General features: G+C 33.3%; 2 protein-coding genes across 2 annotated transcripts; both read left to right on the top strand.

Moving 5' to 3' along the window:
* The first annotated feature begins 3,488 nt into the window (after window positions 1-3,488).
* On the top strand, window positions 3,489-8,097 carry LOC134692439 (uncharacterized). The gene has a single exon (XM_063552891.1). The coding sequence runs from the start codon at window positions 4,030-4,032 to the stop codon at window positions 8,095-8,097; it is 4,068 nt and encodes a 1,355-aa protein (XP_063408961.1). The 5' UTR covers window positions 3,489-4,029.
* Window positions 8,098-8,202: 105 nt separating this feature from the next.
* On the top strand, window positions 8,203-9,666 carry LOC134692438 (uncharacterized). The gene has a single exon (XM_063552890.1). It carries the CDS (start codon window positions 8,203-8,205, stop codon window positions 9,664-9,666), a length of 1,464 nt encoding a protein of 487 aa, XP_063408960.1.
* Window positions 9,667-14,949: the final 5,283 nt, after the last annotated feature.

The raw sequence follows: 14,949 nt of genomic DNA, 5'->3' as shown, positions 1-14,949 counted from the left end.
TGAAATCTGATGGTGTAGATAAAATATTTCTTGTCCAAGAATATAGTTTTTAATAATTCCATCTTCCATCCCTATAAAAAAGAAGAATAGTCATGGTAATTTATTGATCACATCAAGAGATTTTGTTTTGCTTGTATTGACTTTCAACATCATCAAATGTAATTATGATGGAACATATTTCCGATTATAGGAATTTATTCATGAACAGGTCATTGAAGTGTCTATCACGACAATGAGAATATAATGTACAATTAAAGTTTTATAAAGCTTACCAAAAAAACTGAACTCGGAGGTAAATTTAAAAAAATAAATGATATTGACTAGCGAAACAAGTGAAAAGCGACTGTCATATGCCTAACCTAGTACAGACTTTCTGTGAAGACGAAAAAGGCGGATCAATCGATTTATAGAAAACTAAACCTAACACTTTATTAATAGTTTCCATAGTAGGTGATTATAGTTCCATTATATTGACAAAATTTGGTTAGCAACACACATACTAGTAGACACATATAAAAGGTTAATGTGACAATATTTGAACGATGGACAATCTGCGGGCTGAATGCTTCTTATTGTACTACCTGATTGGAAGATATAACGGAGACGTGAATAATTATAGTTCGTTGATTGTGTGGAACAATCCAGTCAGGATTCTACTTCGTCAAAATTATCGCCCCATTACGACATTTCATTTTCATAATCGTGAAAATGGAAGCCATTATAGGAATGAATTTTGCTCTTGGAAACCTATAAATTTATCCACATTGCACCATTAGGATCCTTATATGTCAGTTGTATTTTAAAAGACAAATGTATCAACTAGCTAATGTGCATCAGTTAATGATCTTGTCTGCATTGATTCTACTTAAAACTATTGCCTGATCGGTTACCAGTAGGAATTTTCGAAAATTCATAAACATTTAAAAAAATATTTTGTGGAAGGACATACTCGATTTGTTTAGTGGTTGAAGACTATAAACCCTAGTTATCAGACACAAAAAATATAATTGTTCGAAGATATGCATTTTCATCATTCAACTTAAAAGACTGTCGTCAAGTACTTTCAATAAACAAAAGGCTATTTGAACACACCTACTCTGTTGTTGTGATTTTTTAGATAGGCATTTCACTTGACCCATTTATTGCATCTTTTAGTACTGTGATAAAGTTAACCTGTAGCTTTGATATATAAAAAAATAGAATCTGAAGCGAGACGATGTATGAAGTGTTCTTGATTTGCACAATATCAAGACAAAATATTCAACTCAAACACGCCCTAACATAAAAAGGTGCACTAGATTTTCTCCTTTCGATACTGCTGTTCCTCATTTTTTGGAATTTTGTCTTGAGTCACATAATGGAAGGGCAGACACGAACAGTGGCTGATATTGTTTATCAATCTTACAGTAACCCACATATAGAGATATATGACATAAACAGTCTACTTAAACTGATAGATTGATAAGTTTTCTGGTAAATTAAAAAAAAAACCGGGAGATTATGCATGTTTTAATCCAACTTAAAAGATGCCCATGTCGTCGACTTGATATCTAATTGTTTTGCTTAACTATGGACTAGATAAATTGAAAACTTATGCAAATGATGTTTTTAAAATAAAACACTTCGTAATTGAGAAGAAAATTGTAATTTTGTTTTGTTTCTATTAACTTTTGAAATTTTTGTCACTGTAGGAAACATTACACTATACATTTATCGCCTTCTCTAAGCAAGAGCTTCGATTATTTTGTTCTATTTTAATCGGGTTTCCGACTGAATCCAATCCTACCTAATGTATTTCAATCCCGTAGAGTATCGGATTTGTACTCTCTATTTAAGTAATAAGATTTTGCCTAGTCACAAATGATGAATGTCGATACACAGGGAACCTTTATCTATACGACTATTCTGAATGAATTAATCTACAAATCGAGAACAATTTCTACATTTGTCAGTCAATAGACGGCTAGCTTTTTTCGAAAAGCTATTACGTGTTGGGATCCAGCAGTCAACATTGTGTTAACATACACATCACATACATACAATAGAACTGACAATAACATTCTAACAAACATACAAATAAGTATGGTTGGCATGACAAAAAAGAGTGCTCTTCAGCTTTGTATTTGTTTGGCTTTTAAACTATTTTGATCTGAGCGTCACTGATGAGTCTTATGTAGACGAAACGCGCGTCTGGCGTATAAAATTATAATCCTGGTACTTTTGATAACTATAATAGACTGACCCTGTTCAATCAAATTGTTCTGGCTGGGCTGACATCTGACTTCTTTTCTGGTGTAAATTAGTATTTCCTATAGAATAGAAGGTCATAAGAATCAGTAAATATACAATATATGTAAATTGTCGAAAATATAAAACTTATTTGTATGAGCCTTTAAAACAGTACAAAAAGCGAGGATCCAAATATATGTACATTGTCGGAAAATCTAAAATTCATGTACTTTTGCGAAACAAAAGAAAAGGACGGCAAGAATCGCTGTTTGTCCGGTTTCTAAAGAACATAGAAATAAATATTATATGCACATATATTGTTTTTATCCTGAATTGTACACATTCAATCGAAACTCTAGTTGTTAAAATGTAAATCATTGTCTTTAATGTTCCAAATAAATCGGCATAGTTTACAGGCGAACCTAAAAAAGGACTCCAAAATGAACTGGTACGCAAAAATAAATATCAACACTAGGACTCGCTTAACATGGAAGTGGGGTAAACAGGAAACTTTATTTTGTACAAATAAATATAAATCAAAAAATTATTTTGTATACCTCTAATCTGTACAATAGTTACAGGACAAATGTTTATTTCAGTTTTGATATTATTATTGAACAGATGTATTCGTTCAGAAAGATGCAAACAGTTTTTTTACTGGTAAAAGTAATATAGTGGACAGTATCTCTTAAAGTATCCTCTTAAATGTCTCCTTAGAGACAAAAGAACCTGTTGACCACAGTACACTCTTCAACAAAAAGCTAAACATATTTCATATAGTAGGCTTTAAAAGACCCCAAAATAAGTTGTAAAAAAAATGAGAAGAAAAAAAATCAAATTAGAAACCAGTTGCTTCATAAAAAGACCCATACACATCAGCAGATATGACGGACATAATACAAGTGACAATCACTGAATGACAAGCTACTGACAGAATGAGACAGAATTAAAAATATGCTGAAGCACTCAATGTGATAAACAGATAATAAGGTATGATTGCCTGTAATTGTCAACTATCCACAACATATCAAAGGAAGTGTAAACAATTGTAGGCAACACTACTGCCTCCAAAGATGAGAAATACACATACCGTATCATCAGCTTATAAAGGCCGCGACATAATAACATGAAACGATTGGCCTAATTTATAACATTACAATTACGAAAAACAAATATGACAAAGATGAACCAACAACAACCACTGAACTTTAAGCTCCTGATTTAGTACAGTCACATTTAATTATATAAAATGTGTGTTGCGAAAGTACGCAATTATAAAGACATTGGACTTTTATTTTGACATTGTGTATATAAAATTACATTGTTATTTTAATTATAGTAAATGAATCATACTAGAATATTCTAGATGGATAGTGAAAGTACTTGTATATATTTATGTTCAAGAAAGCTTTGGCAATTTCCGGAATTTACCCTGTTACTAAAAATAGATTATTTCCAATTTCTCTAGTTAATTGTAGTTTGTTCTAGATTTAGAATGTTCTTATGATTTTAGTATATAAGATAAGGGTTTTTATGGATAATTGTCATTGTAAAAATAGTAGTAACAGAAGTATAGAAGTTTTATCAGTTAAACTAGAAAGAAAAAGACGGATTATTCCAATGTGGTATTTATTAACGTTTACAAACTGTACATACTGTAAATAACTGTTAGTTATTTGATTAAAGATATAAAAGGATTCCGTGTTAGTCTGATTTCGCCACATTGTATGGTGCCGGAACCCGGGAGTAACAGAAAAAGAAATTTATAAAGAACACGGAAAAGAAGTAACCACAGAAAAGATGGCAGTCTCATATTTGAAAGGACTCTGTACAAGGTACAATAATTTGTTAGCTAAAGAATTAGATAAAAGTGGAGATATAATAGCACAAGGGATTCAAGATGAAAGTGTGACAACACAATTAAGGCAAGTTTTATCAGCAGAGAGACGATTAAAGGATTTTGCAGCAAAACTTGAAGAAAGTATGAAAGAAATTTCACTTATATTAGAGGAGAGAGAAGATAACGAAGGTGACATCGCAAAATTTACAAAGACAAGTGAAACATATTTTGAATTGCTTGACGGTGTAACACAGCGCTTAGACGAATTAAAAATATTCGAGGAAGAAATTCAGGATAAAATAACAGATATTAAGAAAACAGAATCAGCCACGGACCACAAGGTGGAGCATTTAATACAATTACAGACACAAATGCAAGAACAGATAGTACAGTTTCAACAGTTACAACTCCAAGAATTACAGAGGAAAAGTCAACCTTCAACAGTAAGTGCAGTTAAACTTCCTAAATTAGACCTAGTTTCGTACAATGGAGATAAGTTAAAATGGACAGAATTTTGGGATTCATTTGAAGCTGCAGTGCACACAAATCAAAGCTTGACAAAAATAGAGAAATTGAATTACTTGAAAAGCAAACTTTTTGGAACAGCTAATTCTGCTATATCTGGCTTACCGCTCTCCCATGAAAATTATGATGTAGCAATTTCAATACTAAAGGAAAGATTTGGAAATGTTCAATCTGTTGTCAACAAGCACTATTCAGATTTAATAAACCTTCAGTCAGCTTCAAATCAAACTACACATCTACGTAGACTTTATGATGACTTGGAACGACACTTACGTAGTTTGGACGCAATGCATCAAGATGTAACCCAAGATGTATTCATCTCGATGATAACATCTAAGCTACCAAAGGAAGTTCTTATTCAACTTGAAATACAGAAAGGTAACAGTGAAAGATGGACAGTAGGGAAGTTGAGACAGTTTCTCAATACTTACATAACTGCCAGGGAAGCTGCAGAAAGTCAGTCTAAGGAAACACATCCTGGTCCCAGTTCTGAAGAAAAACAGCAGTATAAAATCCAGTCAAACAACAGTAATTTTCAACCAAGAAAACACTTATCTGCAGAAGCTCTGATGACAATAAAGCCATTTGGAAAAAACTCAGGCAGTGGAAACTCAATGGTATGCAGATATTGTGATGGACACCACTGGAGTGATGAGTGCAGAAAGTTCAGTACAATTGAAGACAGAAAGCAGAAAATCAAGGGTAGTTGCTATACCTGCCTGAAGCCAGGACATGTTAGTAGAGACTGTAAATTTGAAAAAGCATGCTATCATTGCAAACAGAAAAAGGGACACCATAGAAGTCTATGCCCGAAGAAAATTCCCTCTCAACATAAAGAAGTTTCACATCTAGCTGATGAAATGTGTGAAATAGCTTCAAGTGAAGAGAACGTACCAGAGAATAGCTTGTTGTCCTCCGGGGATATAGTTTTGATGCAGACAGCTCAAACAACTGTGTCAAATACAGAAGTTAATGAAACAGAAGTAGTAAGACTATTAATGGACTCCGGATCTCAGCGAACATATATAACAGAAAATTTGGCCAAGAGATTAAACTTGAAGAAGAAGGCTACAGAGGAGATAACTCTTGTAACATTTGGTGCAGATAAGCCAAAAACATTAAGAACACAAAAGGTGTCATTAAAGATCAGACTAAAAGATGGAGTTTGTATGCTTATTGATGCTAATGTTGTTCCTAAGATAACAGGATCAATACTAAGAAGACCTCTACAAATGGATGTATGTGAAAATGTGAAATACTTATGTAACAATCTGCAACTTGCTGACACACTGCCTAGTAGCTTAGAAAGTTCAACAATAGAGATTCTTATCGGAAATGATTATTATTTAGATATCATATTGCCACAGAAAATAGAAATTCAACAAGGGCTTTATCTACTTGGCTCTAAGCTAGGATGGATCCTTACAGGAAGGTCACAATTAAGTGATGAAGAAAGTGAGAACAAAATGTCCATGACAGTAAATGGCTTATTAACTTTAACAGAATGCTGTCTTCACTCTACAATTGACACATGTCTTCAAATCAAGCCTTCCATTGAAGATTTCTGGAAATTGGAAACTATTGGAATACAAGATTGTCCATATGCATCAGACGACGAAAATACTTTGAGTAACTTTGTCACCTCACTCAAAATGGAAAATGGAAGATATCAAGTAGCCTGGCCATGGAAAGAAAAATTACCGGAACTTCCTGAAAATAGGGAACTTGCATACGGAAGACTAAAGTCACTTTTTCAGAAAATGAAGAACAATCCTGACCTATTAAACAAGTATGATGAGATTATTCAAGACCAGTGCAAAAAGGGCATCATAGAAAAAGTGTCTAACCAATGTAGTAAGGATACCGGAATCAAACATTACATACCACATCATGCTGTAGTTGACCCAACCAAACCTACAACTAAAGTAAGGATAGTTTATGATGCATCTGCCAAATCAAAACCTGAGAATAAAAGTTTGAATGATTGCCTGCACAGAGGACCAGTAATGTTACAAGATTTATGTGGACTCTTGTTGCGTTTTCGAATGAACAAAATTGCAATAGTTGCTGATATTGAAAAGGCATTTCTCCAAATTGAAGTACAAAAAAATGACAGAGATGCAACCAGATTTTTTTGGCTAAGAAACATTAATCATCCAACTGTAGAAAATAATGTACAAGTTTACAGATTTTGCAGAGTGCCATTTGGAGATATATCAAGTCCTTTCCTACTTGCAGCAACTTTGGACTATCACCTTGACACATACAAAAATGCAACAGCAGCAAATATTAGAGAAAACATTTATGTGGATAATGTAATTACTGGAGTAGATTCGACAGAGAATGCAGTTACATTATATAAAGAGGCAAAACAAATATTCAGTGATGCATCAATGAACTTAAGAGAATGGGCATCAAATTCACAGCAATTTTTAAAATGCATTCCCAAGGAAGACCAGGCAAATAGAGAAAAATTAAAGGTTCTTGGATTAACTTGGACAATAAAAGATGATACATTGACGGTGAACAGTGCAAGAAATGATAACATGTTTCCAATCACCAAAAGAGAAGTATTACAGAGAGTGGCTTCTGTGTTTGATCCACTTGGATTTTTTACACCAGTGACTTTAAGAACCAAGCTTTTCCTCCAAATGTTGTGGAACAAGAAAATGGAATGGGATGAACAACTGACAGAGGAAGATATTCAGCAATGGAAAGAAATCTCTTTTGATTTAGATGAGATTCAGGAATATCATATTCCTAGAGCTATTGGGCTACCAGGTACAGTTACGTTCAGATTACTATGCTTTTGCGATGCTTCAACCAAAGCATATGCTTCTGCTGTTTATCTACATCAACTCAGGGAAGACAACTTATGTAAAATTGATTTACTGTTTTCCAAGACACGCCTGGTACCAAATAAGAAAATAACTTTACCACGACTTGAGTTATTAGCAGTTGTCATTGGTGTCCGTTGCATTGACTTTGTTAAGAAGCAATTAAAACTTCCTATCTGTGAGACGATTTTGTGGACAGATTCTCAATGTGTTTTACACTGGATAGGATCGAAAAAACCTCTAGCAACATTTGTTGATAATAGAATAAAGGAGATTAGGCAGCAACAAGACATTCAATTTCAGTACGTCTATACGAAGGAAAATCCAGCTGATATTGCAAGCAGAGGCACAACAGTATCACTGTTAAAAGAAAACAGCCAATGGTGGCATGGTCCCTCTTGGTTAACAAAACACAGAAATGAGTGGCCTAGATGGGATCCTCACAATATAAGTGTTGACAATCAAAATTCGATTGAAGCAGAATACAAGGTATCTAAAGTATTACATGAAGCAAAATTGCTTGCTGGAGAGGGACCTGACGGAGAAACAAACAGTGTTAGAAATTCGAAATCTAGTGTTGGGTATCTGTTAGACATTGATTGTAGCAGATTTTCCTCATTTATCCACTTGATCAGAGTATCAGCTTGGGTATTGAGATTTATTTAACGGTTAAATAAAGAGACGATATCTGGTCCTCTAACAGCTGCAGAGCTAGAACACGCAAAGTTATTGTGGATACAATCTGTTCAAAAACAATGTTTTGGTGAAGTGATGCTAGCAATTAAAGAAAATAAAAGACACAACTTAGTAAGTCAGTTAGGACTCATTTTAGACCAGGAAAATGTGATCAGGTGTATTGGTAGATTAGGAGCTGCTCAACTGTCAGAAGGGGCAAAAACACCAATATTACTTCCAAAGAAAAACAAAGTTACTGAACTGTTAATTGAAAGCATGCACAGAAAAAACTTTCATGTTGGTGTCTCACAAACTTTATCAGCGATGCGTCAAACATACTGGATTCCACAAGGACGTTCAGAAGTAAAAAGAGTTTTGAGAAAATGTACAATCTGCAAACGGTGTGAAGGCGGACCATATAAAATGCCATTAATGCCTCCACTTCCAAAGAAACGAGTAAACGAGTCAGCCCCATTTACATATACAGGAGTAGACTATTTTGGACCAATTTTTGTGAAATCAGACACTGGAAGCAAAAAAGTATGGGTTTGCTTATATACATGTCTAGTGGTTAGAGCCATACATATGGAATTAATGCAAGACATGTCAGCAGAGGAGTTCTTACTAGGCTTTCGAAGGTTCATTGATTGCTGGGGTAACCCAAAACAAATTATTTCAGATAACGGATCCCAGTTCAAGTTAGCTAGCAATACCTTAGAAGAAGCATGGAATGGTGTAACAGTGAATTCAGATGTGCAAACATACATGGCAAATGAAGGAATTCAGTGGCAATTCATTGTTGAGTTAGCACCTTGGATGGGTGGATTTTATGAAAGATTAATTGGTATTGTAAAAAGATGTTTACGGAAAACAATTGGAAAGTTATGTCTAACAAATGAACAATTTAGAACTCTCTTAGCTGAATCTGAAGCAGTGGTGAATTCAAGACCACTGGTATATATTGGAGATGACATAAATTCTAATATTATTCTTACACCAGCACACTTTCTAACTCTGAACCCTAAAACAGGATTTCCAGATCAAAACGAAGAAGATTCTACAGATCCAGAATACTTACCGCAAATCAGTAGTGCTAAAAAATTGCTATTGACATGGAAGAAAGGACAGAAACATCTAAATATGTTTTGGAAAACATGGAGAGATGAGTATCTCCTTAGTCTACGTGAAAGAACTGCCAACAAACTAAGGAGTGGAAGAATTCAGAGCAAAACTCCAGCTAAGGTTGGTGATATAGTGTTAATTAAGGAAAACCTTCCACGAGGAAGTTGGAAAATTGGCCGTATATGTCAATTAGTAGTCAGTAGAGATGGACAAATAAGATCTGGAAAAGTTATGCTACCTAATAAAAAGACATTAAACAGAGCTCTGAATATGCTTTATCCTATAGAATGTGAAGAGTTAGATGAGGGCTTAAAAAACTCAGATACGGAAAAGGATACTGAGTTGATAAATGACAAAACTAAAACTACACGAGAGAGAACACAAAGACAAGCAGCCCGAACAGCAATGAAGAAGATACAAGAACAGTTGGAATCATGATAAACTTTCTTTGGCCTCTGGAGTGTTGCGAAAGTACGCAATTATAAAGACATTGGACTTATATTTTGACATTGTGTATATAAAATTACATTGTTATTTTAATTATAGTAAATGAATCATACTAGAATATTCTAGATGGATAGTGAAAGTACTTGTATTTATTTATGTTCAAGAAAGCTTTGGCAATTTCCGGAATTTACCCTGTTACTAAAAATAGATTATTTCCCATTTCTCTAGTTAATTGTAGTTTGTTCTAGATTTAGAATGTTCTTATGATTTTAGTATATAAGATAAGGGTTTTTATGGATAATTGTCATTGTAAAAATAGTAGTAACAGAAGTATAGAAGTTTTATCAGTTAAACTAGAAAGAAAAAGACGGATTATTCCAATGTGGTATTTATTAACGTTTACAAACTGTACATACTGTAAATAACTGTTAGTTATTTGATTAAAGATATAAAAGGATTCCGTGTTAGTCTGATTTCGCCACAATGTGGCAGGTATGTTTATCTCACATAATATGTTTTATGACCCTGCATATCAACTAACCACTGTCAGCTAGTCTGTCGATCCATCTGTTTGACAGTCCGGATATCGATACATGGTTAGTCTTGCTACCTCCTATAGTTTATGAGCTACAGCTTTATTGTACTTTAAGTTGTTTTTAAACATAATAAAAAAGTACAGAATTTATAATGTTTTATATATTCAATTTCTCCAAACGCAAGATGTTTTGTATTCCACAAAACAGAAAGGGGAGATATTTGATATTCACAAAAAAACGGTAGATTAACTCATTTCCTTCTCACGCTATATATAATTAAAAAAACATGAAATTCACTGCAACAGTATTGTCCCAATTAAAAGCAATAAATATGATTCTATACTATTGTGAAATAGTTATCAATACCAGTAGGTTTAACTTAGTGACTGCTAAATCTGGAATGTTGAAACCTCTTGGCTGGACATTCAGTCTTTCCAATACCCTTATCATAAATACGAGGAGTAAAACTTTGTATTTACGTCAGACGTGCGTTTCGTTCACAGAAGACATCAGAGACGCTCAAAGTGTAGACTTTCAAAACAGAAATAAAAGAAAGATCATCATACACAGTGTTAAATTTATAATTTCTTATGGTCAGGCGGGTGCATCATTTGTGTCATACAGACAGCGCAACTAATTTAAATTGTACTACAATACCACTTTGTCAAATTCAAGATATAAGGAAATATACTCAAGCATAAACATATATATAAGGCAGAGAAGAGGGGACAGCATTCATATCTAGTTTTATTTAAAGACAGTTTTGCATATTTTTTTTATGTTTGAAGCAAACTATACATAATGTATATATAATTTGTCTAAATAACATCCCAACAATAGACGAATTATATTTACAGAATTTGTATACAGCCTTGAATCACCACCACTAGTGATCCGATGGATAAAATCTTTCGTGGAGTTGTCACTGCTTCGAACCTACTTATAATATACATATTTTCTGAGAGGAAAAGTGCGACTTTCTTTAAATATTTATTGGTATATTTTGAAGACAGTTGAATGAAGCTCCCTGTGATACAGAAATTATTCAACTGTCTTTCGGCTAGAAATTTAGAGAATCTAAGAAAGTTTGTCACTAAATTTCATATTGACTGTGGGATTACTTGTTATTTCATTGTTGCAACAACAAAATAAAAATAGTGTTTTGTCATTGATTGTAAATTGCTTGTACAGTTGTGAACATTATTTCCGAACGTGATTAAATATCCTACCGTAGTCTAAGATCGTTCATCTTGTCAGTTCGTTAGGTATTTGTGTTTGAACTTAACACACGGGGAAACTCCGCATTGATGTCACTACGGTACGGCTGGCGTAGAAAAACAGTGCAAAATACGTTTTTTCTGCACTTTTGAATAAAAAAACATTTCTAAAGGTAAGTTTTCATTGTTGTTCTCAATTATTGCCAAAAAATGCCAATTTTCTAATGCCCATTTCAATCCCAACTTCCGAATATTTAAAAACATTCTAGAACTTCACAAAATCCCATTTCCGGCCTCCATTGCTTTGTGTACATTCCATTCAGCGTCATCAATCTTGTGGCAGGCAATACAGGTCAAGCAAATCGTATTTTTAGGAATTTAAAAATGACATGCTCCTTACCTCTTTCTCGATTTTCCCGCGAAAAAAGCACAACCAAAATGAAAGGAAAACTATATGAAAAAACGATGTCCATGCCATAATTTTGAACATGCATATAGAGTTGGTTAATGAGAAACAATTTACATTTATTTTTCATAGAATTTTCTTTTTATTCATTATAAAAAGATCGATATTCTGACCATCATGACTGTAGGAAAATATTCATACAAAATTCCCTTGATGTCAAAAGGGATGGCAAAAAAATAGTTTTCCTGTTGAATAAAACCCAGAACTATTGCAAACTATTTTGAAGCAATATCCCAGAAAGAAATAACGTAATTGCCGTAGACTGAAAAATCCTCTAATTGACAGTAGAGCAATTTGATTGGATATAACGAATTGACATCACGTGATTTTGACGCCATTGAAATTTTAATGTAAACAAACAAGGTCAGAAGGTTCCGTATGGGACATCATCATACATTTAGTTACTGAAAAACAATTACGAGTTATCAAGCTTGCCAATGCATGGTTATAAAAAAATTAAAGCTAAGTTTACAGAAAAAATAAGAAAAAAATAGCCTTAGTATAACGACTTATCATTACACCTGGATACATTAGAGTCTGACACACTTGATTTTAAGTTACAAATAATATGAAAAATATGACTAATAAGATGATGCATCCATTTGAAGAATATATTATAAAATTAAAACATTTTTATATACAAATCAAGTAAAGTACCAAGACACCATATTAAAGAAAAAAACATAAAAAAAATATATCAATAAACACAGTCTTCTGCTTGTAGTCGTTTAAGGATCTTCTGTTGCAGAAGGAGGATGATACAAAACAAAGAACTAGTTAAAGTAAGAAAGTAAGTTTGAATTATAAATCTTGAAGAAAAAAAATTAAGACTAGGTTTAATTTGAATTTTAGGGATTCATGATAAAATAAAGATAAAAATAGCTAACCTCATTCAGTTTCTTGTGAATATTCAAATTATATATACTGTTTCTACTGAATAGACCTTCTTCGGCTGATCTGTTCTCTATTCTGATGAGCTCATCGTGTGTATTTGGATCAAGCTGTAGGACAAAACAAGTCAGGTCTTTCCACAGGCTTTTATATTCTGTCTCAGTTATTTTACCTTCGGTGTTCTGACTGAGATAATCATTCTTGAAGCAGCGTAATGTGTGAACAGCATTTTCTTCAGTTGGTCCAATATGACAGCAGTTCAATAAAATCAAACTTGCTAAGGTTATATCAAGCTCATCGAGCTGGACTGGATTTGCTGTGAACTTGCAGTGACAGTTGTGGCCCGGTTGGCCTGGATTCTCAGTGTACAACAGATTCCACTGACAATAAATCATCGGTAGTCTTGAGTTGTTGCGACAATTGAATTTGTTCTTACAGCAGTAGGCATTTCTATGTCGTAAATGAAACAATATATGCATTACTGGTTGACTGGTAAGAAAAGCTTGCAATGACCCAAGTCCTTTACTTATGTAGTCTTTTTCTAATCTGGTTCTGAAAAGTGGTTGAACAATATCCCAAATTACTGATCCTACAATAAAGTACCGACGACGATCATCTCCATCCATCCTGAAATAAAATGAACTAAGAAGTGTTACAATTGCTTTCATGGCGTAGCGGAGGGGACATTGGGTTTTACCCTTGTCCTTCTGTACGTACGAAATTGGTTTTCGTGCTCTAACTTTAAAGTGCCTCAACCATATGTTATGAAACTTACACTTGGTTATAACCAACAAACACAGACGAAGTTTGAATTTGGGCGGCATCACTTTTACTGTTCTATAGTTATGCCCCTTTGCCAAATTTACAAATGGTAAAATTGCTTTTTTTTTGTTTCTGTTCTCTTACTTTAGTTTGCCTCTAATAAACAAATGTTATTAAACTTTTACACAATGCTTATTACAACAAAATTCAGATTACTAGTATGCAAAAATATTGGGCAGTGTCACATTAACCGGTCTTAAGTTATGTCCCTTTATTACTTTATATTGTAGGGGGCATATATCATGTCTATGTCCCATGGAAACATTCCCCATTTATTAACATTTGTCTGACCTACAAAACCCCAAAATGGAGGGGCTGTCGGCTTGTTTCTGTATTCAGACCTTTTCATATCAGGTCAAGGTTTTTGTCAAGTATATACTATCCTGTATGTTTTTAAAATATTTAGATTTGAGGGTCAGATGCCAATCCAGGGGGTGAAAATGGACGTCACAATTAACTCCAAAAATATAAATGAACTAAAATAAAAAAATAAAACATGACTTCGGACTGGTTAACATGGTACACAAATGCGGTGGGGTAAAACATGATTTTGTAAATCTCTCCCTCCCTCATTTCTCTAACAAATGTACATAAAAACCAAACACACAGTATGAATATATATATTTCACAAAAAGGAATACCCTGACCCGTATAGTTACTACAAAACCTTAAACATGTTAAAGTGAAAGTTAAATAATAGCAGATATCATATATACCTGTTGTTTGTTCAATGATGATTTGAATCTGTATTTTTAGTTTATTACAAATTATCAAATAATGGTGTAACAAAAGCTACATACCTTTAGATTGAATTGCTAATTTCGTTTTTGACTCGAGCTACCATACATATTATGGAAACCATTACTTGGAAATACCTATTTCTTCATATATAGTAACACAGGTCACCTTAGCCATGTAAGCTATTAATTTGAAATACCCTTTTCTATATATAGCTCTTATTTGAGTAAATCATTGTAAATATAGATGTCAGTTTTATTCTACCTCCGAATGATATTCATAATTTATCTTTTTTATTTTTAAACTAAAAAATAAAACTGTAAATTAAATAAACCTCAGACAAATGTCAGATTTCACTCAGATAATTTTTTACGTCTGGTATTTTTTTTAAAATTTATTATGTTTATATATGCTTGTATCAATATTGTAATTAAGTGCCTCCGAAATACTGCTTATATAGTGTACATTTTGATGTGGTGAAATATAATTGTGATTCTAATATGACGTGCTTCTTTCGCTTTGTAAACAACACCGTGTGAAAATTCCCGATATATCTATACTTAGCGCAGACTCAGAAATATTCAAAATAATGGATGTTACAATA

Source organism: Mytilus trossulus, chromosome 12 (assembly GCF_036588685.1).
Source record: "Mytilus trossulus isolate FHL-02 chromosome 12, PNRI_Mtr1.1.1.hap1, whole genome shotgun sequence".
In the NCBI taxonomy this organism is placed as follows: Eukaryota; Metazoa; Mollusca; class Bivalvia; order Mytilida; family Mytilidae; genus Mytilus; species Mytilus trossulus.
The sequence above is the reverse complement of the archived record's forward strand: the minus strand, read 5'-3'. Positions and strand labels throughout refer to the sequence as shown.